Here is a 25071-nt window from a genome sequence, read left to right as displayed (position 1 = left end):
CTCCCAGCTCCTCCAGCTTCCTGCCACCAGCACCGAGAGGGCCCTTCTGCCTCTATCCCACACAGACTGCTGTACAAAGCTCAGCAACCAAACCAGCTAATTAGTTCAAATAATAAAATTGCAATTAAAACTTCCAGGATTCCATTATATTGGGGGTGGAAGAAGCTTAAGAAGAAAACACTGTGTTTGGTTTTAAAGGGTGAAAAGGATTCACAATATTACCATGCAAACATCTGTCATTTATTTCACCACTTTCCTTTGGAAAGTCCATGTTAAGCAATGGAACATAGGATGGCAATCTATGTGAAAAACCACAGAGCAGCCAGTTCTCTGGATGGAGGGTCACCAACTAGTTCGGGAAAAGATGAGATAAAGGGTGAGGGCATCAAGAACTCTTCAGACAGAGTCTGGATTTTTTAGCTGAGTTGTGAAACCCCCATTGCTCTAAACAGCTCTGACCTTTCCTATTTCTTGGAGACTGACGTCTCTACAGCAGATGAGGTCACTCACCCTGTTTTTGAAGTCTCTCTCTCACTACTCCTTGCATGGGTTTTTTTCTGTGGGAGGGGACAGTCATGAAGAGGGCTAAACCTCTTGATCATGTGTGAAAAAAGGAAATGAAAATGAGCTGTTGGAGATGTATCAAGCCCTGACCCATAACTTTAGTTTCTGAGGATATAAAATCATGAAACCCAGAAGTTTGAAAGGAAAAAAAGTAGGATATCTAGCTCTAAAAGTGATTTTATTGGAGGCTATATACTCTGTGCTAGAAACCAGAAATGCTCATCATTTGCTTTTATGAGACAGTTATGCGTGGCTCTGACAGGAGCATGAGAAACCATTGATTCAATCACCCTGAGAAACTGCAATTTGAGTGTGGTGCCTTGGGTGGAGAGAAGCTGCACACCAGCTTCCTACAGGAAAGCCTAGCTTAAATGATTGCTATGATTATATTCTGCAGATCAGTTCATGGGCTTGAGGGTCAGAATCACAACTGGGAAGATACAAGAACATCCTGCTCACAATTACAGAAATTGTGGTGCTGTCTAGAGACTAACCTTCAAAGGTAGTGCCCCGTCCTGCTCAACTAAGAGGCACTGTCTGCCTTTAGGTCTTGCTGCCAGTGTAGAGGAAAACTGATAGAGGACCCAAGAGAGAGTCAAAAGGGTTAGCTAGACCACAGCAAGGTACCTAGCAATGCCCATTACTAGGTGGCTGCAACCACCAGGAAAAAAGGGAATTTCTTGATGACAAAAGGGAATTTGCTGAGGCATATTAGTCCAGGAAGAGAAGGCATAAGACTGTATGAGACAAATAGTCCCTGATATATGAGTAGGAGTTATCCATGGACAATGACAGGCTAATGCATTTTGGAGACACACAGCAGAAGTGCTTGAACCTGAAAGCATCTGACCACTGCCTGTGCTGCACTGGCCATTCCCAGGTCAGAGAGAATCTGCATCTTGCAGACCTGAGGAAATCAGGGCTCTCTATCTGCCTGATCCAGATTTAAACATCTTCATGAAGGAAGTGAGAAGGAGCAAGATGAACAATACGGTGAGGATGGGAAGAAATGTGCTTCATGTACACACTGCACTTGGACTGACATAGCCAGGAGAGCTTGGAAAGCATATTTCAGGTAAGATGAAAGTGTCTGCTCTAACTTCACCATGTTCACATGGACATTCGCAGAACTTCCTCTGGGAGGTGGTTTCATTGATGCTACATGGACATAATTTCTGCCCAGCTAGGAAAGGTAAGCAGAAGGACAACCAGAGCCCCTAAGTTTTTGGATTTCAGACATTCCTAGAGCAAGAATTCAGAAGCCTGGTCACAAAATCAAAACACAGAAAGCCTAAGGGTCAAAGATGAAAACACTTCCCAGAAATATGGAGGGAATGCATTAGCTGTGGTTTGTGAAAAGTCACCTGAATCTGTCTATTCTCTTAGCTTAAAAGACAGAATTTTTTTGCATAATTCATGACCTGTCTTTTGTAGGGAGCAGGAAATGATAGCTGAAGTCTGGAAGACTGATCTGAGAGAAGTACCCAGCACAACAGGTCTGGCCTCAGCTGGCAGCACTGTAGCTGGAGTGGCAGGAGGCTGCCAGCTGCTTGCAGAGACATGCAAGGCAGTCGTGCTGTGCAGAAACAATAAGAATGCATTTGTAAAATGAAGTCCTGTGTTTCATTGCCATCGTTTACCAGACACTACTCCTATCTAAGAGATGAAACCTGGACTGGGCTCTTCACACCCTTGATAATTGCCTTTTCGTGGAACATCACCCTGGGCAGAACCACTCAGATATCAGCTGTCCAGTCAGCCTCTGCGAAGGCCAAGCAGAAAAACAAGTCCAAACCCAGAACCAAGGCATCTAGCCTACTTTTCAGTTTCCACTTGGGCACAGGTGATTGTCTTTTCCTATTGCCAGCTGGCAAAAGGACAGTGACAACCCATCCAGTCAGTGTGTTTGTAAGTTATTTAACATCTATTGCTGCAAGAGTCATATTCTGAGACACCTAAGTTAGCTCCTCCTTCACTGTCATTTCAGCACAGTCAGGGCATGGAGCATTCCTCAGCCATTGGGCCAGCTGGCTCCTGAAGCCCAGCAGTAGAGCCGGTTGTGGGTCACAGTGGATGTGACCACTCCTCTGGGATGCAAGGAGGATGTGCTCACCTGACCACACACTTGGAAGTTCAGTGCTGGAATGGCTGCACACAGCTACCTTGCAACTACTCCGAGTCACAGGGACCTGGTGACATCTCTTCAGAGTCAACCAAACTCATAAGCATTAAATCAAGGATCAGTAGCTATCTGCCTACTACCAGCCAGATGAGAGTTCAGATAAAAACCACCCGAGCAATCTTTATTATCTTACCATCCAAGTTCATCTAAATTTGACACAGAGTTCTGCCTGAGAAAGGAGATACGATTGTTTCAATTTGCTTGGCCTCTCTGGTGAGTTCTCTTTCTCTTTCTCTCTTCCCTCCCCCTTCCTCCCCCCTGCCTCTCTACTAGTATACACAGACAGTGATCTGAGAGCGTGCAAGAGAAAATGCTTTACTTTTTCCTGAAAGCCCTGTGCTGAGGGTGGTGTTTCCCCACCTCCACACCGCTGACAAACGCTGATGTAAACACCATGAATGTGCCCATCTAAAGGCCACAGGGGTTTTCACGTGAATCCTGCGTTTTTTCCACAAAACCCATTACACTGTACTTCAACTTAAAATATATCTCTTTGTTTCTGGTTAACCTACAACCCCTCTAAGTCTAATACAGTTTACAGACAAACTACTCAGCAGAACCAAATTTGGAATATAGGTGCTTCTCTGCTACAAAATCCTTTCAAGAAACGGTTGCAACTGTGGCTGTATTAAAATCAGAAAAACCAATACTGACACAAAAAACGTTTGAAAAAAAACCAAACAGTTATGCCTTCAGTGTTGACAGGAGTAAAACATGTCATTTACAACGCCACCGAAAACATAACAGGAAGGAAGCAGACCTCAGAAACTATAAACAGAATTTAACAGAGGTAGGAAGTACCTCAAATGCTTTCATGTAGTGACTGTAAAAAAGATACTAAAAGGAGAAAATGTTTCCAGGTTTTTTTTTCTTGTTTGCTTTTTGTTTTTTTCCCACTTTGGAGATTCATAATTATTTTGAACAATAAGAAATGGTCACAAAAGTAAATGCAGCTTTAAGTTGCAAAACAATTTATGGTACAAATAACAGCTTGATTTTCCTTCCACTCACCCCCTGCGCCATTCCTCCAAGCAAGTTGTGTTTGGCCAGAAATTAGATGGTGGTCTTCTAGCTCCTCTCCCTCCCTCCTTCTCCACAGCTGCTGGCTTTAAATTATGCTACTTCAAGGACAATAATTAAAAGCACATTCCAAAGCCAAAAATTATAATGCACCTTGATAGTCAATAGGAGTCTGCACAAAAAGAGAAAATACTCTCCCCCACCCATCTTCAGACACTTTACAGATCTCATGACTGTATTATTTCACACCTTGCTTGCTCTGTAAGCTCCTGCACCCAAAAACCCCTCAGGACCCTGATTTCTAGCAAAGAGGGGCTACCGGGTAAACTCCCTCCTCTTTGCAACTTCACTACTTTGGTTTGCTTTACCATCCTCCTTTTCACCCTTTCCTAGCTTTACTCACTTTAAAGTGCACTGGAAACTCTAACAACCAGGAACCAAGTGGCAGTCAGAGGATCCCTACATGCTGGGCTGGGCAGGAGAGTACCAGCCTGGTCCCCCAGCCCCAGAAGCCCTGGAGGGGCAGAGCATGGCAGCACCAGATCCCCAGCTGCAGGAGCTCTGCTGCGCTGACCATGGACCTGGAAACCAACAGCCGAAGGGGAACCTCTCTATTTTCCTTTTTTCTGCTACCTGTGGCTAATATTGCAGACATTTCCATAAACAAAAATCCTTACCTTTTGACCTTTCTCTGCACTTTTGGCTCAGAACAGAGTTCCCCATAGACAGCCAGCAGTGCTGCCCAGGTTCACAGTGCAGAACCACACGCGTTAGATTTGTCCCGCTACTGAAAACAACACATACGCACCGAGTTGGTAGGGAAATAGAACTTTATTCCAAGACGTGAGCTGAAGCAATGAGCATATGAAGCAACAACCACTAGAAAAAAAGTGAAAAACACATCAAATATTTGTATTGTACCAGTTAAGTCTGAACACAGAAGTCCCTTTCAGTAAAATGTACGCACAGGACAAAAGCACATGCGAATCTCAGATGGTCACCCAGAGCATTGCTTTTAATGTCTAAGAAAGAGGTCTCCCCTACAAAAATCTTTAAGCCAGGAAAAAAACCCTTCAAGTAACAAAGTAGAAATGCCCTGTTCATTCTGCTTGGCATTGTGAAGAAGAAGGGGGATAATATATCCCAAAAGAGTATGCATCTTTAAGATGTATAAATTCAAATTCCCTAACACAAGTCTGCTGCCAGACCAAGTACCGTTTTTTCTTCCTCATTTAGGAAGTCAAGTGAAGTATGTCTGCTAAGCACAGGGAGATCATGTTCTGGAGTGAAACCTACTAAGACCACATGGGCTGCCTGCCAGCAAGGAAACTTCATTGACACACACACCCAGAAGACTTCTTTGTCTTTCTAAAAGCACCCTACCACTGAAAGCTGCAAACTGCATCAAATTCTACAAACATTCAAACAAGTATTTCCTTGACTGCCTTAGTACAGAAGGCTAAATGCTGCTCTCCTTGAGCTCTCCTTTCACATTCATTTCAGTACCACTGGAAGAAAGCTGCAAGTGCACACAAACAGCAGAGTTGGCTCTGTCCAAGTCACGGGTGGTGGTTATTTTAACCTGGCTTATGGATGTGACATCAAAAAGGGGTAGCTGGATCATTTCTGTGCTATTTGCAAGGTCTGCCAACTTAATTCTAATGCATACATACATACATACATACATATGTACATATATATGTGTATGTATAATGCATGCATAGTAGCTTACAATTATAAGAAAAAAACAATTTATTTATAAACCTGCTCTTTGAGAGTCTAGAATTTTAGTGGTTAATCCACTAAATCCACAGGTAATATGAGTTGAACGGTCACTCTTCTTAACACAGTACCATAAATGCATTACCTTAGAAACTGCTATCATGGAGGCTAATCCAATAACAACAACGGCAGCAACAAAATTCGTTGTCAGGACAAGTCAGACATTAAAAAAATATGTCTCTGAAGAATTGCATTGTTTTCAAAAATACACTGAAATATTCTATACAAGAAAATAGGCATCACACTTATGAATCTAAATTTATAACCACGTACATGTATTAGCTATTCTCAATAAACCATCTACATTTGCTACCCACCTATAGTAGCTACAGTTTCAAATTGGGAACACTGCAAATTTATGTACTTTCCCTGAGATCAGTAATCCAAAATAAATAGCCCTGCAAAGGAAACAGTGTAAACTCTGGATTTAAGTCTTCGGTATGGATCAGTCCTCAAAAGCCAAGAAGAACATTAAAGCAAACGTAAACACAGCAAGCATTTTGTCAGTTTCGAGTTAATTCTCAGCAACAGTGGAACCCCATGTGAGATGTAGCATCCAAATGTTGAAGACCTGTCAATTTTATTGTACAATACAGTTGTCCTAGTTGCTCACTTTCCTATCATTGTACCCCTGAAGGCATCCAGCTGGGATTGTGGATGTCCAAATCGTGACCCAGATCTGGTCTTCCCCTCTGCACAATCTTTACAGTGCCTTTAAAACCACTCCTTCTGAGGTTCTTACTCTTGAATAGAGGAATGGCGAATAGATGTGTGATAATCCTCTGGACTAGTCACAAGTTCTGGTAAATCATAGCCTCTCAGCAGATGTCCACTGTTTTGTTGAGCAAAGTAATACAGCTGCCTGGCAAACATTGGTTCAACCTTAAGAACAGACAAAATGTTAATCAGACATGTGACAAAACTTCACGCTCCTCATCTTAGTTATTCAGGGCGGTTTTAAGTTAAAAACAAGTTGGGGCAGAACAGTTCTGCTTCCCAGAATGGGAATACAATTTCAATGGTTTTACTAATCTCTGTTTTAAACTAGGTCTTGCCTAGCCTAGCCTAGCCCTGCTGCCCAGCGTCTGCACACACTCCTTAGTGTCTACCTGCACACACTCCTTACCTTCACCACCTTCATTATAAGGGACTGGAGCAGTGACACAAATGATGTATCAAAAATTGCAATCCCTTAGCCAGCCCCAGGCTGTGAGCAATGCCCACAGGACACACATGCCCACAGCCACTCCAAGTGTTTAAATACATGTTGAACATGCCAAAAGTCTTGTCTGCACTGCAAAGTGCTTTGAGGACTTAACTTGAAATGTTGGAGCCCTCAGGTAGGCAGAGATATGTTGCCAAATGACTGTGTCTGAAGTTAGATTTCAACCTAACATTTTAGGTTACTTTTGTTTCCGTTCATTCAAGCTCTGATGAGAAATTTGTTCAACCACCAAGTGGGATTTGTATGAGTTAACACTGCCTTCACTTCTGTCTCTTCAGAAACCACCACTCCCTCTCAGAGCTTTGGGCTCTGACTGTAAATATTTGAGCTGTACACTGAGAACAAACACCTGAAGCTCTCCTTACTCTCAGTGAAGGACAGGCTGGATGACGCTTGTCCACAACCCTCTCCTGCTGGTCAGCCAATCCCTCCATGTTAAAAGACACAGGCACTGTTTTGGAGGAAAGAAATGCCAAGGTGGAGATGGGAAGGCAGTGGGACGCGTGCCCCAGGCAGCTTTCAGTGCATTACTGTTTGGTGGGAAGGTAGGGTCCCATCAGCCCACAAGCCAGGACAGATCAAGAGGATGAGCAGACTGAGCAATTGGCAGAGGGGAAGCAAAGCTCTGGAATGAGCACGAGGTACAGGCTCACAGAGAAGATACCAGGATAAGAGATGGATATGGGGGCTGGAGAGAGGATGGTATGAAGCAGGGATGGAAAGCTGGAAAGTCAAAATAAGAATGGGAAAAAGTTGAAGGAGAGTCAGGGATGGGCAACCATCTCTAACTAGTCATTGCACAGCTCAGGATGGATTTGTGAGCTTCTGAACTTCTACCCCAGAGATCTGCCAGGCAGCAGTGTGGCAGCACAAAAGCTACACAGCTAAGCAGAGGCCACAGCTTATGGTAGAAATCTGACTTGGCACCCATCCTGCTACCAAAGGGGCTTTCGAAAAACTTAAAAGAGACACCAGTTTTCTTCTCAAGGATGCAGTAAGCAAAGCCCTGCCACTAATGTGAGCATTGCCACCTCTCTTGTGGTTTTATGGGCCAATATAGCCAATTCAGAAAGTACCTGGTCTCAGTCTCCACCATCACCCTCTCTCAGAGAGCATCCCGAAACAGCAGCTTTGAGTGTGTGTGAACTGAGGTCAGCCAGCCCATGAGCCTGACAGCTACTGAACCCTGAAGCTGCACAGGCAGCCCCTGCATCCTATCAAGGGCTGAGGCCCTTGAGATGCAAGCTGGGATTCTGGAGCACCTTCAGGTGCAGTGAGTGTAAAAGCACCACATCCTGCAGTGGCCAGGCAACCCAAGCAGCTGCACAACTGGGCTGGTGCCAATAACAGCACAGCCCAGCAGTTCCAGGTACATTTCAGCTTTAGATGGGATTTGAAAGAGATCAAAAAATGCTCTATAGAGAGGGAAAATCAGGTGCTCTGCCCTACTGAGGGCTTCCAGTCAGTCCCTGGCAGATCTGGGGATTAAACCTTGCTCTGGAAAGTGCTGCATCTTCAACAATTTACTACCTCCTTCATAATCTACATGAGGCACAAAAGCCTGACTGGCAGATTCATATCCTCCAAGGAGTGTGCTTCTTTTAGGTAAGGCAGAAATCCTACTTACATGGGCTGTAATTAGTTTCCTCTGCCTCTGTGGATCTGGAAATTCCTCCCCAAAGCACAGAGCGACCTGATATCTCGGCAGCGGACGTCCATGGTGAGCAAAGGCTTGCAGCTCTGGGAAGAGAGAAAGTACCGTGCTCTGGAATAATCAGGCAAGCATCACACAGCTACTCACTCACTCCCACCACCAGCATGGGAGAGAAAAACAGAATGGCAAAAGGAAAAAAATGTGTGGGTTGAGATAAAGACAGTTTAATGGGTAAAAAGAAACAAACAAAGAAGACAAAACAAAGAAAAACAAGTGATGGAAAAAGCAATCACTCGTGACTGGCTGATCTACACACGGCCAGTGCCCAAGCAACAGCAACCTCTGGCAAATTCCCCCATATGGAATGGAATATCCCTCGGCTGGGATTGTTGAAGCCCTGACTGTGCCCCTTCCCAGACTCTTGTCCACCCCAGACTGCAGCCTGTGAGGGCAGAGTGAGACAAGGAGAAAACCTTGACATTGCGATTGCACTGTTCAACATCAGCTGTATTGTCCCTGTGTTATCAGCACAAATTGTCCCTGTGTTATCAGTTATTTGTTTAGGTCACAAATCCAAACCACAGCATCACAAGGACCACTGTGAAGAAAATTAACCCTGCTCCACTCAAAACCAGTACAGGCCAGTAAGACTTTGTGGATGACCTTGGAGCACAATGGAGAAGATAAAGTAACTCCAGGGGTTGATGAGAGAGGTCAGGAAAAAGACAAAAGGTAAGCACAAGACACTGAGTTTGGAGACATTCCCTGGGATCATGGGGAGCTGGATATTTACAACACTGCAACTTTTCTGTTTACTTTGTCTCACAATTAATTTCATATGCACAAACCAAGATGTCTTCCAGTTAGTACTTCTAAGGGACCCTGAGTGCAGACACCTCTGGTACCATTCAAGGGAACCATTCAAGCAGACACACAAAAGCAGCACTGAAATGGCTTGGTAGTGCCAGAGACACAAAATACTGCCAGGCCCAAAAATTAGCCACAGCCAGACTGTGACAGAGGTGAAGTAAGGTCACTGTCATACTGTCATTGTCACACTGTCGTAAGGAAGGGGAAAGGGCTCTTACTTCAGCCATGTACTGAGCCAGCAAAAGAGCTTTCTGTGTCTTTTGTGCCCTTGCACTCTCTTTGCTAACCCATAACCTAGTGCAAAGTGAAATGATGAAATATTGTTATTCTAATAGTCAGTGTCCCCTGTGAAAAGTAGCAGGGGAGGCCTTTATCAGGTACTCCCACTCAGACCAGAATCTCCAGTGTTGTGGACCAAATGTTGTTGTTTTGATACTGCATTTCCATCCAGAAAAGAGAAAATTCAATCTAACACAATATCCTTGTTAAAGTGTGTGTTGAGTGCTGTGTTTCTACACAGCTGATAGATAAATATTCAATTTTAATTTATAACCCTGTTCATGCTTTCTGGAAAAAGCTGCAATTAATATTAAAGCTGATGTATTATAATGAAGCACCCTCCCTGCTAGAAAGGGAAAGCAGAGCCTTTGAACTTGACATGACAAATGCATCTTTTCCCAAAATACACCCCTGCCATTCCCATTCTAACTGCAAGCTTTTCAGACCAAGGTGTGGATTCAGTGGCTATCCCAACCCTGGCTTGGACTACTAGTCCTACTGAGAGGGCCAGTAAAACAAGTAAAACAATGGGCAGCTTGCTTAAAACATGGAGTAAAATGAAGCTTTCTCCAAAGTCTCCCCAGAAACCCCTGAAGTGTGCCATACCCTCTGGGGATAAGTCAAGAAAGAAGAGATTTTTCCATGGGACTCTGCTTCCCTCTGTGCTGTTACAGGACAAAGAAGGATGACCCACCCAAGGCCAATCCAGCTGATGTACAACTTCTTTCACCTTCCTCTTTCCCTTGTTTTACTTGGCCTCAGCGATTCTCCAAATCCTGAGTACCTGTGGGAGTGCCCATAGCACAGAGCTGGAGAAGAAAGCCCTTTCTTTACCACCACCAGGACAATCATGGTTTGAGTTCAGCCCTGCACTTCTCCAAAACCTTCTGCTCGCTCTGTCTTCCTTTCCAGGCCCAAGTGCATCATCCAACATCAAAGGGCTCCCCCTGTGCCTCCCCAAACCCTTTCAACCTCCTGATACTCCTGCTCCAGCTGCCACTCCTTCTGTCCCACCAACTATTCTCTGGCTGCCACCCTCACACTCCAAGCACTCTTCCTCTGCTCTCCTACTCTCCACCCAGCCCAATTTACAACAATTACCATGCATTTATCTCTCTCCACAGAGAGCATTCTCCTGCTTTCTGATTTATTGCCCCATTTTAGCTTTCTCAGCAGCAGAGGCTTCTCAGCCCAGGCCCCAGTGTTCCAGTGCAGTTCGCATTTAGGGTTCAGCTCCTCAGTGGTTCCCCAAGAGCTGTAGCACTTCTGCATCTGTCCCCTTCTCTGCTGTTCATGATTCCCTCTCCTGGCAGAGATCACCTGCCTCTCTTCCCAGGGGAGTCCCAGTTTCCCAGAGTAGGGGAATCCCTGAGCTTGCTTGCAGGCTGAGACACCAGCACATTCAATTCACACAGCAGATGTGTCAGGCCCATGGCAACTCACTTCCAAACTGCACTGAGCATCATCACATGCAAAAACTCACTTTGCACATGCCACAGACCGTGACTGCAACCACACACTTGGGTTTGCACAGGCACTGGTGCATAAGTAATTTAGGAGGGTGAAAAATAACTATTGCTTGAGCTTATCTTTGGGGTGAGGCGTCTAAAAAGAGATGTCCTGTCAACTATTTGGAAGAACCCAGAGCACATCTAAAAAACCACCTGAGAAAAGGGAAAGGGATTTCCAAAACCATCACCAGGCACAGAATTATACATCTTTAAATTAGCATGTGATTGAAGCCCAACCCAATGCCTGACCTCAAATTCCCCTTTCTAACTGTCAATTCTCACATCTATATAAGATTTCTCTCTTTAAATGCAATTTTTTCTTGGCTGTTTCTCTAGGGCAACGTATCAACCTTGGAATATAAAGTATGCTAAAACTGATGATTTGGATTTCATTTGTTGGGTTTTTTTAAATTTTGCAAGGCATTATTCCCCTGAGAATATCATGCCAGTGCTGATGCTCTGTTCTAGTAAGAAAACACACCAAACCATAGCAACTTAGTTCACCTCTAAGTGATGCCAAAAATATCCAGAAAGGACCAATATCTATTCCTGCCGCCCAAGCTGTCCTCTGGGACAATGACCATCTCCCACCAGTTCCTCAGAGTGGACAGCTCTCCTCTCTCTAACTGTGCAGGTGTGCTGGGAAGTGGGGTTGAAGCTTTGCCCCTCTTCCCTTCACGGGCTGTAAGGAGAAGGCACTGTCCTAAAGCACTCCCCTGCTCCCTCTGCACTGCCTTGTGCAAAATGAGACCTTTCCAGAGAGCTCTGGTGAGGTATGCACCTCCTTGCTCAGAATGTTAGGCAGTCCTGAAATTCCAGAGCTTGTGAAACCCTTTTGAATTCCTAGATATCTTTTAGACACTGGCACAGACTGAAAAGAAGGCTTGCTACTGAAATTTGTACACTCAGGGCAAGACCTCAGACTTGCTCTGGGTCAAGCTGAGAGGAGTGCAAGTGCAGACCACAGACCTATCCAGGACTTAGACTAGCAAATCCAAGATGAGGATCCAATTTTCTGTGTCAATTTATGGAAAAACTATTTTGCTAGGTTCCTCCTTATGCTTCATATAGAAATGTGAGAGATTGGGTGTCACCAGCTGAGCCTCAGCTGACTCCTGCTGGTCTGTGCAGGGGCATTGAATGTGCAGAGAGCAGAAATTTATAGGATTACTCAGGATTCAAGCACCTCTTGGCTGCATTTGCCCAGAAGTATCAAGGGACAATTCTCACTTGAATGAAAAGAGCACTCCCATAAAGCTGATTTGGACAGTGACCAGGTGACATTTCCAAGAGGGTATCAAAGCCACAGTGGGAATTACCTGCTAAGAAGCGCTGAGTGTCGAAGAGTTTGCACGTTTGGTCCCGCTCCAGCTTGTTGGGTCGGTCACTGCAGAGCGCCATTGGCCCATCCCAGTAGATCCTGCTTTGGCAAAGTCTCTTAGCGTAGAGGCCATCAGGTGCCATCCATAGAATTACTCCTCGTTCCAGGTGGCTCAGTAGTTTTTCTATGTTCTTCCTCTGGCCATTATCCTCTGGATAAGGGAAAACAACTTGGTCCAGGCTGCTGACCTCGTAGCTTTGGCCGTGGGATATCCTACAGCCCTCAGGGCTGGAAGTTGTCACCTCCTTCACCAGTATTTCACGGTAGTACAAGCAGATGTGGAGTCGGCAGTCTACAAGGAGAAACAAACAGACAAACAAAAAACAATCCCTGTGATAAATTAGTATGGATGTTTAATGTTTCGGATCTGTGCTAAGGCCAAGAGACAAGTTTGCGTAAGATTTCTGAGCCCAGTGGTCAGAAGGTCATATTAGTCAAAAAAATAAAAAGAATATAAATACTGAAATTTTAGGGGCACAGTAGCATTAATGCTCTCTCATCTTATTAAAAGGGCTACTGATGCGTGGGAATTTCGTAGAACTAAAATCCCACCAAGTTCACATTTCCATTTAAAAGGAAAAATCTGCACAGAAAAAGTTGATGTTGGTCACATTTTCCAAGCTCACGTCACAGATAAACCCACTGGCTCAGTACACTTCCTCAGATTTAACAAGGAAGTAGCTGTGCTTCCCCCCAGATTTTGCATAGAAAAGGCTCCTGCACAGGGGACCTGCAAAGCTGCACTCAGCTGCCTGGAGAGAAGCAACTGCTGGCTCCAGCTCCAACAGGGCTGTACCTAAAATCCCCTGCCTTGCCTTCAAATGGCCATCTGGTCCACCTGGCTGACTCCTAAGAATTCACACAGCACTGAAAATATATATAAAATACACACATGTGTGTACAATGTATGCTCACATACACACACAAAGACAAACACATCTACACACCCACACTGACCCTGACTCAGGAGAACAATCCCACTTAAGAACCCACCAAGCAGCACTTTACAGGTCTATCCACTAACTCCATGAAAAGCACATTCCCACACCTTTTCCCAGAATTACTCAGAAAGTTCCCCAGCATCCAGACATCTGCAAACCTGGCTGAAATAACTTCCCTTTTCTTTCCTGAATGTCTTTTTTTTTTCTCCCACCAGGAATAACAAAGCAGAGCAAAGCCAGATGGCACCAACAGGAGCACTACAAGCACTACCAATTTTAGGGGGGGTTCTCCCAAATGAAAACCTGAGCCTGAAGTCACTGACACTCCTAAATTGCCAAACTCGCCGGGGAAGGCCTGATTTGGTGTCCCACCAAAGCAACCCAGCACTAACACCACAAGCCAGCCAAGCACTTTCATAAACTTTAACCACCTCCATCCCTTGGAGCTGGGGCTGGAAGTGCTCAAGTATCCTGGAAAGCAGACTTACAACCATACACCTAAATTCACTCATTAAAGAGGATTAACTTTCTTTTTTTTTTTCTTCTTTTTTCCTTTAATCTGAAAAGAGAGATGGTGCCTGGGCAAGGCAGAAGTGTGAGTCTCTTACCAAGCTCCCCAAGAAGCCTGGGGGATTATAGACCTTACCTGAGAGAGTGAGGGCTTCAGCAGACCTTATGCTTGGCTCAATCGGGATGCCAGGAGTCTGGGACTCAGGAGGAGCACAAGCATAAAAGGTTCCTGTCACCTGACAACCTGTTTTCACAAACAAAAGTCAGTGACAGAGGCCTAAATCCTGGAGGAAAAGCTAGGGCAGAGATCACAGCAATGCAAAAGTGAGTTTTCCTGGACCCCAACAGGAACTTTCTCTCTCTTTCCCCTTCTTCTTAAAAAGCTCCTATCTCCCAATTCCTCCAGGTAGGCCAACTCTACCAATCACTCCAGATGTTACCTGGACTATATTTTCAATTGGGTCAGCATGAAATAATCCCTTAGTGTTTCTATATTCCCCCTAGTCCTTTTCCTTACTTAACATGTTATTCCATTAAAGAAATAATTTAAATTTTTAACTAGACTACAGTGCTCTTAAAAGTTGCCTGCATGAAACAATTCATATTTCAAAAAAACTTTACTCATGATGGGTATAACAATAAAGCTGGGATTAACACTGTTTAAATGTAGGTGAAGAAAAATATGCAGCAGAAGATTATTAGGGTTTTATTAGCAGAACTACTATTTAGAACTACTAAACTGTTCCAACAGATGCCTTTGAGTAAGTGGATTTTACCATGGACAAGTGATGTTTTTCCTGTTTCTTAATGCCAATAAAAGTCTCTGGAGGATGATGCAAGTGACTGGCAGACAAGAACGCATTACCTTTCCCAGTGGCAAAACTCACCAGGAGCTGGAGTAACTGGGATAAAAAACACCCACCCATCTCTTGATGGATTTTATAGCCCAGTGAGAAACACAGTATCAACCACTAACAACAGCCTACAAATTCAGCAAAGGATCCAAATGTGTGCAAGTGCTGCAGAGGATGCACTTCAGGGCAGAGCTCATTCTGCTTGCTACCTTGATTTTTTTATTAGCAAATAACTCAGCTAAAGAGCAAAACATTCTGCCTAATAATTCCAATATACTGCCAGCAAAAGTTGCAGTGCACTGAGTATTTACTTTTTAGCAGATCCAAAGATTTCTATGCATCAAAACCACGAAAGAGTTGTCCTCTGAAAACATAGCACCTACTCCAAGGGTCCTTTCTTGCTTTCCATCCTTTTCTGCCCTTCTGAACCAAGTGGTTCTCCTCACAAATCAAATGCCTGCATCCTCAGGTGAGTTACCCTGCAAGGGTCTACAGCACACAGTTCCCTTTCTCTTATGTTTTATTCCCTGCAAGCTTCAGCATTGCCAATTTTCACAATTTGAGCTTTTTCCTACAGATGCAGAGCTCGGAAAGCCATGATTGTGTTAGGCTCTGGTACTGTGAGATCTTTGGGGAAGGAAACATTCCTTTATTCTGTTTCTGCTGTACCAGCCCCAAGAGAATCTCAATCCATGACAAGTTGTCCCACTGCCACAGCACAAAAATAAAGTAATAATTTCAGCTTTCCCCTAGGGAGAATAATGTCAGTCTAACCCACAAAGCTGGAGGGAAAACCTCTCTGGTGTATGCCTCAAAAAGTCCAAAATCAGAGAGAAAAGCTAAAGAACATATGTTCCCATTTGGGGTTTTTGAGAGGGCTGGTTGCCTTCTTTATTGCTCAGGGCTTTTGAGACAGCTGAGGACTTTTGGGGGCTGATTTCTATCAATGCAGAGAACTGCACAGCCCACACACCACACATACAGTGGCAGTGGACGCAAGAGCCAGGACAAAGGTGGCTCCCTTTCAAGGGAACCCAGCCCCCCTCTACATCCACATCTGTTCATTCCAATCAAAGCCACAAATAATGAGCCTGAGGAATCTGGGGTTCCTCCAGGTGGCCAGCCTCAGCAAGCAGCCCCAAACAGGGGTGTCTTACCATTTTCACAGGCAGGCCCTTGCCAGTGATGGCCGCGAGTGGCGAAGGGGATGCTGGCACACTGGTACGGAATGTCAGGATGTGGCTGCTCCGGGGCAAACTCCCTCCAGTTCCGTTCGTGGGGCACCATGTAGTTCGGCACCTACTCGATTTAATGAGGTATTCTTTCAGCAGGCAGCTGTCACAACTAATGCTATGCATTGCATCAGCTTTCTCATCTCAGCTCCTTGATTTTCCCTGCCAAAGCCCATGGAGGTCTGAGCTGTGCCCAGGCTACGCGGATGGCACTTGGCCACCACCACCAGTGAGGCTCTCAAATGAGCTTCTCACCACTGGTGTAAATAATAAGAGGAGTGGAATAACAAAAGGCAGTCAAAGCACTGCTGGTAAATGTCTGCTTGAAAGAGCAAGGCTTCATTGGGTGCTCACATTCTGGCACCAGGAGAATGGCAGTGCACTAGGAGCTGCTGTCCAACAGAGAAGAGCTATTACTCTGGGATAAACAACACCAAGGGAAATCAATTGCCCTGTGGCCTCATCTGACATTAGAAAAGTTGCTTCTCAATTTCTCAGTTCTCATAATGAAGTTTCTTCACAGGGAGAACCTGAGAGCCCCACCAGCAAGGACAGGCATAGCACAGAAATCGCTGCTCAGCCTAGAGGCACCAACCAAACACTCAACTAATGCCATACCTGAGATGGTAGTGCAGTGTAAGGAGATGTTATTGGAAAGGGATGGTTCATCATTAATGGCTGTTCCTCCATGCTGATCTGTTTTGCACCTGCGTTCACCAGAGGAATGAAAATAAATTATGTCAACCATGTCTTAAGGAAATCCGAAATCGGCACAATAAAGGCAAATCCATACAACCTGCCATTGAACAGAGAGAGGCCAAAATGCCTTCCAGTGCCCACTTGGGACTGGACGCCCTGGGCAGTCTGTCCCAGGGAATCCAGGGGGATTCTGGGCAGTCTGTCCCTCTGGGCTCTGCAGTGCCCCACAGCACAGTGTGTCCCAGCCTAGTGCACAATGATGCCAAGCCTTTCCTCTCAGGCCCTGCCTGGCACCAGGGCCTTCTTGGAGAGCAGGCACAGCCCTGCCCCCGCCCTGGAGGCTGCAGGCTGGGCATCCCTCACTCCCAGCTCTTTCCCCCCAAGGCAGTTACCTACAGTCTGCCCCAAAATTGCTCTTTCCTGTATTCAGAACCTAGATCCAGCATGCTTTTTTTTTTTTTTTGCCTGTCCCTTGAGCCACCTGCTTGGCTCTCACTACACAGAACTGGCAGGGAGGCTCCAGCTAAAAGAGGAATTCCTCCAGTGATGTGCAGAAGCCTGTCTGCATCTTCCTGCAGGGGCTCCCTTTCAGTGCTCCAGCTCAAATGCCAGCAGTCCTCCTGCAGACACAGCCTCTCAAGTCACAGAACAAGCTGCACTTGAGCCCTCATTTTGGTCCCTTAAAAGACTTAAAAAGGCTGCAGGGTCATTCCAGAAAAGCACACTTCAGTCCTCATATGCTTGCAATGAGACATTTTCACATTCTGTTACACAGGGAATTTGAGATGCTTTACCTTTTTTGGCTCCTTCTGGCACTATTCTGTACACTTTATAGGGATCTGAGATGTCCAGCTGGCTTCTCTCCACCAGTTCTTCAAAGTCATTGCTCTTGTTCAAAGCACACCTTAATCTTGTCTTCCAGGTAGGGGGATCTGGTTTATCAATGCCCTCTCTGAACTTTCCTTTAAAAAGAGCCCAAGCCTGGAAACATTTCAGATAATCAAAAGAGCAAGAAAATGGAAAAAAAAAAAAAAGGAAGAAAAAAAAAGAAAAAAAGAATCAAGTACAAGGCATAATGCTTGAAACAGCATACGTGTATGTGCTTACATGTGCATGAATTGTTCACGAATTTACTCCCCACAGGTTTAGGCTAAAAAATAGCAGCATGGTAAGGTACAAAAAAACAGTTTAGTGGCCATAAGAAAGGGGAATGAATGTGGAAACATATGTGCTGTGGTCCCAGAAGCATTTAGCTCCACGCAGAGAACTGGGGAAGGGTGGGCTGTCCCACAAACACAGGGACACTAGGGCAAAGCCAGGCAGCGCCCAGCAGCAGCCAAGCAGCAGAGGCAGCCTGCAGAGGCAGGTGGCAAGGATGAGATGGTGAGGGGCATCCCTCGTGCCCCGCCAGCATTCCACCATCCCAAGCCCAGGCTGAGCCTTACCTTGAAGAGGGCGGCGTCCTCCTCGCGGTTGTAGTCCTGCTTGCCAGCGTGCTTCCAGGGGATGCGGAAGATGCTCTTCTCGTCGTTCTCCCACACCAGCCCGGGGTACTTGCCGCTGTCTATCTGGTCGATCAGCCACTGGCGGAGTTTCCCATTGCCACAGCTCACCGAGTTCATCCCGCACTCGCCCGGCTCCAAGTTCATGCCACTCCTATCACAGGTTGGGCAGGGGGTTTCGGGGTGCCCCACCAAGCTGACCTCTCCACACAGGTCCAAGCACCAGCTCTCTGGGAGGCTGCTGAGGAGGGGGAAATGAGCAGGATGTGGGGAGAGGCCAACCCACAGGTTGAGCGCTGGGCTAAGTCCCCACCAGCGGTGCCCAGTCCCTGGTGCCACACACACCGCACCAAACAGCAGCCACGGCGTGCTGGGGGCCCTGGGGGCCCCGGGAAACACGGTACAGAGCCTCAGGAAACCGGGCACAGCCCCCCACAGCCCTCCCCAGGCACTGCCTGTGCTGCAGACTTTGACAGACTTCCCCCTGTCCCAGCACTGCTATGCGTGAACAGACATCAGTCGTTGAAGTTTTTGTTGTAAGTGACTTAAGGCACAGCTCCCTTGTCCTGCTGAGAGTTCAACTGGGAGTTTACTTTTCAACCAAACTAGTTAAAAATTGCGTTGAAATAGGTTTGCCTATGACGGCGCACACATGTGCTATCAGACATGCCATGCACACGATTCGGAGGGCTTCACACACAGTTATGGTTTACATGGCATCTATCTATAGCACCAAAGCAGCTTCCACAAGCTCCCTTCAGCAAGACACACTTGAACACATGATGTCCTATACATATCTACCCCTCCAACTGCTTCCAGCACGCACACATAGCAACATTCAAATCTATACGCTGCATATACCTAAAAGTGGAAAGACAGCAGCCCACAGAGCCCGGCATCAGGGCACTTATGTCCCCCGGGACGTGGGAGCTGGCAGCCCACCACACGGAGCCCTAGAGCCGCACGCAGAGGCGCAGGCGCGCACGGACGGAGAGCGTCGCGGCTCCGCAGGGATGGGAACGCGCCGGGAAGGTGCGAACTCCGGGACACCGGCACCAGGGATGGGGACCCGGCGTCAGGTTTGTCTCATCGAGCTGGTAAATGCTTGAATGCCCGAAATCTTAGGGATCACCAGGGATCTTTGCCTCTACCCACGGGGAGCCTTTCCGAGATCCTTGCCCGACAGGCGCACACTACTGTGGGCAGATGGGCATCACCGTTCCGCACCCCTTACACCCTTCCGCAGGGGCAGCATCCCCCTGGACACCAAACTCGGTCCCTCGGCATCTCCCTTGCACATGGTGCGTCTGAGGGATGGGGCGCACTCGGGACCTCGGCTCCCCAGCGTGGAGCCCGTAGGAGTCCGTGCGAAGACCCCAAAAAAGTCACATTCCCCCCGTTCACTGTGCACGAAGCGGATCCCTCCCACACATTCCCGCGACCCTCCCGAGAGCAGCGGGAACCGGCCGGGCTGGGGCCGGTGCGCGCCCTCACCTCAGGAGCAGATAACGGGCGGGTGTTGTTTCTTTTGCTTTAAATTAAGGAAGAAATAGAATGAGGCGGGGGGAGAAACAAAAGGGAGAAGAAAGAAAAGAAAAAAAAAAAGGCAAAAGGGCTCGCTCGGGTGCCGACAAGGAGCCACAGGAGAAGCGCCCACCGGGCAAACCGAGGCGCCCGCACCGCCCACCCCGCCGGGAGCGCCGAGCCCGACGGGGGCTGGCCGGGGGTCCCGGGGGCTCGGCCGCCCCTCGCTTACCTCTGTCACCGTGCTGGGAGCGGGCAGGGGCCGCCGGCTGCCGGGCGGCTGCTGAGACGGGGCGCGAAGCGGCTGGGCCGACGGCACTGGGAAGTTTATATGATGGAGGGCGTCGTGCCGGGCGGGGGGAGGCGGGCCCGGAGGTGGAGCCGGCGGAGGGGAGCGGGGACTCGGCGAGCTGGAAAACATCTGAGGCAGTGACACATAGCCATTGCTGGTAAACACGGTGCGGGCGGGAGGGCGTGCAGCCCGGCGCCCTCCGCATCCCCGCTGGGTTGGGTTTTTTTAAATCTTTACAGACAGACGCACATACATAAATAGCCCAGGGAAACTCCTACCAGTGAGAGCCGGGCGGCTTTTCCTGTAAAGACCCAGCTCGCTACACCCACCAGAATCGTCCTAGACGGCGCCGGCCGGGCCCCCGGGATGCTCGGGGAGACGCGGGGGCATCCGCGCACCAGCCCACGCCGTGCCCAGGTCGGGACCCCCGGCCGGCACCCTCTGCCACCCAGCCCCTCTTTGCTCGGGTCACAGAGCCGGGATCGCGGGGTGGAATGAGACACACACCCGCCTCCTTTCCCCCCCAGGGCTCGGGCTCTCCCCGTCCAGTCCATTCCGTGTTTGGCAGCCCGAAAGGTGTGAACTGGGGGGCAAGGTGGGGTAGGGGGACACCAGCGGCGCCGGTCCTGGAGGCAGCGAGCCCCGATGGGGCGGGAGCGGGGAGAGCCACCAGCTTCGCCGGGAGCGGGGACAGCCACTAGCTCCGCCGGGAGCGGCTCCCTCCCCGCTGGGCCCAGGGGATGCTGCCTCCGCAAAGCCCATCTTGAGGCGCCAGGGCTGGAACCCGCTGGCTCGCCTGCCCTCAGAGCCTCCTGCCCCAACGTGGTGGATGAAGGAGCGAGCTCCGGGCTTGCATGAAAGTGTCTCTCGCCGCCTCTCGGGTTTCAAGCACGTGTGCCGTGGCACGACACTCTGGTTTTGGTCTGTTCTAACGTCCCCAGCGCACATCCATCCACATCCTCTCTGTGCAACGTCTCAGGTCACAGAATCTGTCACCGTGCTGCGCCGGAGGTTTAGGATATTAATTGCAAATCTTCAACGCCATCTTCTGAAATTTAAATGTAATTATCGCTGCATTCGGAGGGAGAAGTAAGAAGTGCAGGCGTTTTCAGGTACTGGGTTTGTAACACACCATCCATCCTCCAAAAAAGCATTGGCAGGGCCAGTATGAAATCCTTTCAGTCATGAGCCAAGGCACCTTTGGAACACTGGAATACATGTCTGATATTGGAGGTGACTGCTACCATAAATCAAGACAAATAACCACAGCTTTACCAAAAGGCATCTGAAAGACTTACTAGAAATCCAATTTCAATTTGCAGGGTTAAGACTGTGTGGTACTCAGGGTGCCAGCTGAAATTTCACTAAGTATAAAATCATCTTGAAATACATCACTGTAAAAGGAACACTTCTCATGTCTTCTCTTTTGTGGTTTTTAAACCAGGAAATTTGGGACCAGGGTGAAACATGCAGACTGGACCTGCACTAGGTCAAATCCTTCATGAGAAAAATTAAAACCTTCTTTCTCAAATACTGGAGAATATTAAAAAGAGAAAATAGTTGCTGTTGTCCAAAGAAATCCATGTATAGATGGAGAGGTAGGTGAGTTGCATGTCAAGAGAAGATAAAGTCAGTCATGAAATTCCCAGAGATTACCTATGTAGGAAATTACCTCGCTGGGAGTTTGGTTGCTTTGCAGCAAGAACTCTATTAGAAAACTGTCTCTAGTTGCCTAAATGTTAGAGGAGATGATTAAAGCCAGACCCCTACGTGCACACTCGGCCTTTGCAAATCAGTCTTCTCATGAGTAAGACATTCTAATCTCATTAGCTTTGCTGACTTCTTTACACAGTGTTTCTGGACATCCTAAATCCATTTCCATTTAGGATGGCAAAAATATGTAGAAGCACCATTTTGGTCTGCAAAGTAGGAAGCTCTGATCAATACCTCAGCTGTGGTGTCCCCATTAAATGCTGCATCTCTGGGTGCTTTTTGCATATCCCAAGAGACTATTCCTCCCTAACCAGCCTTGCTCGTGACATGAACACTCCAGCACCTCACAGCCTGGCCTGTTCATCCATTTCTGGTGTTTTCCACACCATTGCGAGTGCCTGACTCTTCAAACCTTACCAAAAAGCCCTGCTGCCTTCATGGAAGTTTTCTGAGTTAATGCCTGAAGTCCTCTTGTGAAAATGCTCTTGCTGCTGTTTAACCACGGCAGTCACTGCTGGGCCCCCTGTTTTTCACACTCTTAAGGTCACACTGACTAAAGGCATGCCAGGAAAAGTGACTGTTTCTTCTCAACAGTCTCTAACAAGCCCTCAGTGCACAAAAAGATGGCTTCTGCTTTCACCAAACCCCTCTGAAGTCCCAGCTGACTCACCTGGGAATTGCACACAAGGTACAAAAGCAAAGAGAGACAGATGCCATGTCAAAGCAGCTGCCAAGGGCTCTCTGAAGTGGGTCCCTACAGAAAAGGGCAGTGCAGAGCCATGAAGGACACATATTAAATGCTCTTGCACCCAGCAGTTTACTCCTCCTTTCCTTCAGGAAGGTTTCCCTTCCTCTCTGGCTACAAAGGCTCTCCTGTCTCCCTAAAATACCACTGGGTGAATTCGGTCCCAAAGCCAAACAGGGACCTGTTGTCCCCTGTAGGCTGAGGACCATAAATCTGGCAGCAGAGACCTTTTGAGGACTGTTCAGGAGCTCCCTCTGCACCAGAGACCGTGAAATCCCCTCGGGCATCAGCACAGGGGAAGTTCCATGGTGCAGAAGAGGAACCTGCAGAGGGGAGTGAGGGGCGCCCACTCCCTGGCACTGCTCTGTCCTGGGCTCTCCTGGCTCTCCTGGCTCTCCTGGGCTGCCCTGGGCTGCTCTGGCTCTCCTGGCTGTCCTGGGCTCTCCTGGGCTGTCCTGGCTCTCCTGGGCTGTCCTGGCTGTCCTGGGCTGTCCTGAGCTGTCCTGGGCTGTCCTGGCTGTCCTGGCTGTCCTGGGCTGCTCTGGCTCTCCTGGCTGTCCTGGCTGTCCTGGGCTGTCCTGGGCTGTCCTGGCTGTCCTGGGCTGCTCTGGCTCTCCTGGCTGTCCTGGGCTGTCCTGGGCTGTCCTGGGCTGTCCTGGGCTGTCCTGGCTGTCCTGGGCTGCTCTGGGCTGTCCTGGCATTCCATCTGCACATGGCTCTGCTGGGAGTTTGCTCATGGGGGCAGCTCCTGGTGCTCAGTAAAGGTCTGGCCCTCTGCACTCTGGCTGCAGCCCAGAGCAGACCCACCAGTGAGCAGGAGCTCCTTCCCCAGATCTCCTCTCAAGTGGAGACCCTGACCAGGGCTCTTCAGGAGCCCAGCAAACCTTGGGCTGAAGCCCTTTGACAAATGACATTGGTAAAAGCATTTTCAGAAGTGCATTAAGCTCCTAAAAGTATTTTTGGAAAGCCCACAGCTACCTGTGTACACCTTTAGCTGTCCCAAAACCTGTTCCCTGAGATGGAGGTTGCTGGTGGCACAGGTTTCTACCATGGAGTTTTCATCCCTCAGAAATCCTTGCCAATCCCTGGTTCAAGTCCCTGTGGAATGATGTCCTCCACTGCCCAAAGCAGCAGCACAACTCAGACCCAAACAGGGGCACTCTTAAAGCCTCCCAACGCCACACTTCAGTCAGCAGCTCTGAGTCATGGGGCTGAGTTCAGAAGTCATTCGTACATCAGAAATATGTCTGTGGATGTAACTGAATGAATTCAGAGACACTGTGGATATTTGGGGCAGATTTCTGATTACTTTGGTTTATTCCAGCAAAGCACCCGCTCTGTAAGCAGTCTAACACGGTTCAAACAAAAATAAAAAACAATTTTACGCATCTTTTATTGTAGCAACTTCAGCTCCTGGTGTCATAAGAGCTGCCTTCTCATTTTGGAAGGGTATTTGCAGTTCCTCCATTTAAAATACTGACTCCTAAAACAGTATTAGTCAGTTATATATTTTCCATAATACTAATTGCAGAGACATTTTAAACTACTAGAAATAAAGCAAAGTGGCAAGCATAGCTGTGTCTTTCAAGCAGAAGAGCCTCACAGCCCAGTTGACATTATTTTAGGTGGATTTGGTTAATGTTTTCTTTTCTTTTCCTGTACTTCCCCTCTCCTTCATAGCTAATAATATTTCAAACCAATTCCCATTAGGCTGCTTTCATGCCTCTGTACATCAGCCTGTGCATGGGCCTGAAGGAACCCTTCACCACCTGTCCTCACTCCTAAGTCATTACAGAATCATGGATTCAGTTACATTGGAAAAGCCCTTGAAAATCAGCAAGTGCAACTGTTAACCTAGCACTGGCCAAGTCCACTGCAAGATAAGACAATACATTAACTGCAAAATCTATTTTTTAGAAAACCCTGCAAATTAGCATCGCATACAAATGCTATTCTGTGTCTTTCCTTTGGAAAGAAAAAGTTGGGAAGCACACCCAACCAGTGTGGCACACAAGCAGTGTGGTGCCCTTCCCCAGTGCCCAGATGTCAGGCCAAGAGCTTGGAAACCCTGGGTTGGCACTTTAACCTCTGAAAACCAACAGCAAAATTTTTATGGACTTCCTGCTCCTCAAGGAAGGAGGCTCCTTGCCTCCTGATTGAACAGCCTACCCATCTCCCCAGAGCATTTCAACCTTTGGTATTCCAGTTACTTTCATCAGCAAACAGCAGTCATGAATCTAAAGAAGAAGAAAACTATAGGAAAAGAAAAAAAATTAAGTAGTTTTCTAATAAAAAAAAAATAAAATAAGGAAATTACCTGATGCAGGCCAGGAGCTGTTGAGAGCAACTTCTCCCTTAACTCAGATAATCTCAGCCTTCATCTCTGCAGGGCAGCTACCAAGGACTGCCAGGGACTGCTGGCATGGAGGCAAGGGAATCACGGTCCTCTGCCGGAGATGTGAGGCACAGCATGGCCATGTGTCCCCTATGCCCTGGAGCAACAGGTCCAGCTCACTGTCACCTGGGAACCTGTGCTACCCTTCATCCAGTGGAAAAGGCAAATCCAAATTATAGCATTTATCTTTTTTTCA

At 47.5% G+C, this 25071-nt stretch overlaps 1 protein-coding gene across 1 annotated transcript; it reads right to left on the bottom strand.

Annotated features, from left to right (window-relative positions):
- Positions 1 to 4578: 4578 nt before the first annotated feature.
- Positions 4579 to 20074, bottom strand: IRF4 (interferon regulatory factor 4). Its single transcript, XM_066545488.1, has 9 exons — positions 19963 to 20074; positions 18150 to 18447; positions 17499 to 17685; positions 16624 to 16712; positions 15931 to 16072; positions 14056 to 14163; positions 12407 to 12760; positions 8401 to 8513; positions 4579 to 6430 (listed from the first exon to the last, which is right to left on the bottom strand). Exons 2-9 carry the CDS (start codon positions 18351 to 18353, stop codon positions 6287 to 6289), a joined length of 1341 nt encoding a protein of 446 aa, XP_066401585.1. The 5' UTR covers positions 18354 to 18447; positions 19963 to 20074; the 3' UTR covers positions 4579 to 6286.
- Between the last annotated feature and the right edge of the window lie 4997 nt (positions 20075 to 25071).

The sequence above is a fragment of the Molothrus aeneus genome, chromosome 1, assembly GCF_037042795.1.
Source record: "Molothrus aeneus isolate 106 chromosome 1, BPBGC_Maene_1.0, whole genome shotgun sequence".
Classification (NCBI taxonomy): Eukaryota; Metazoa; Chordata; class Aves; order Passeriformes; family Icteridae; genus Molothrus; species Molothrus aeneus.
The sequence above is the reverse complement of the archived record's forward strand: the minus strand, read 5'-3'. Positions and strand labels throughout refer to the sequence as shown.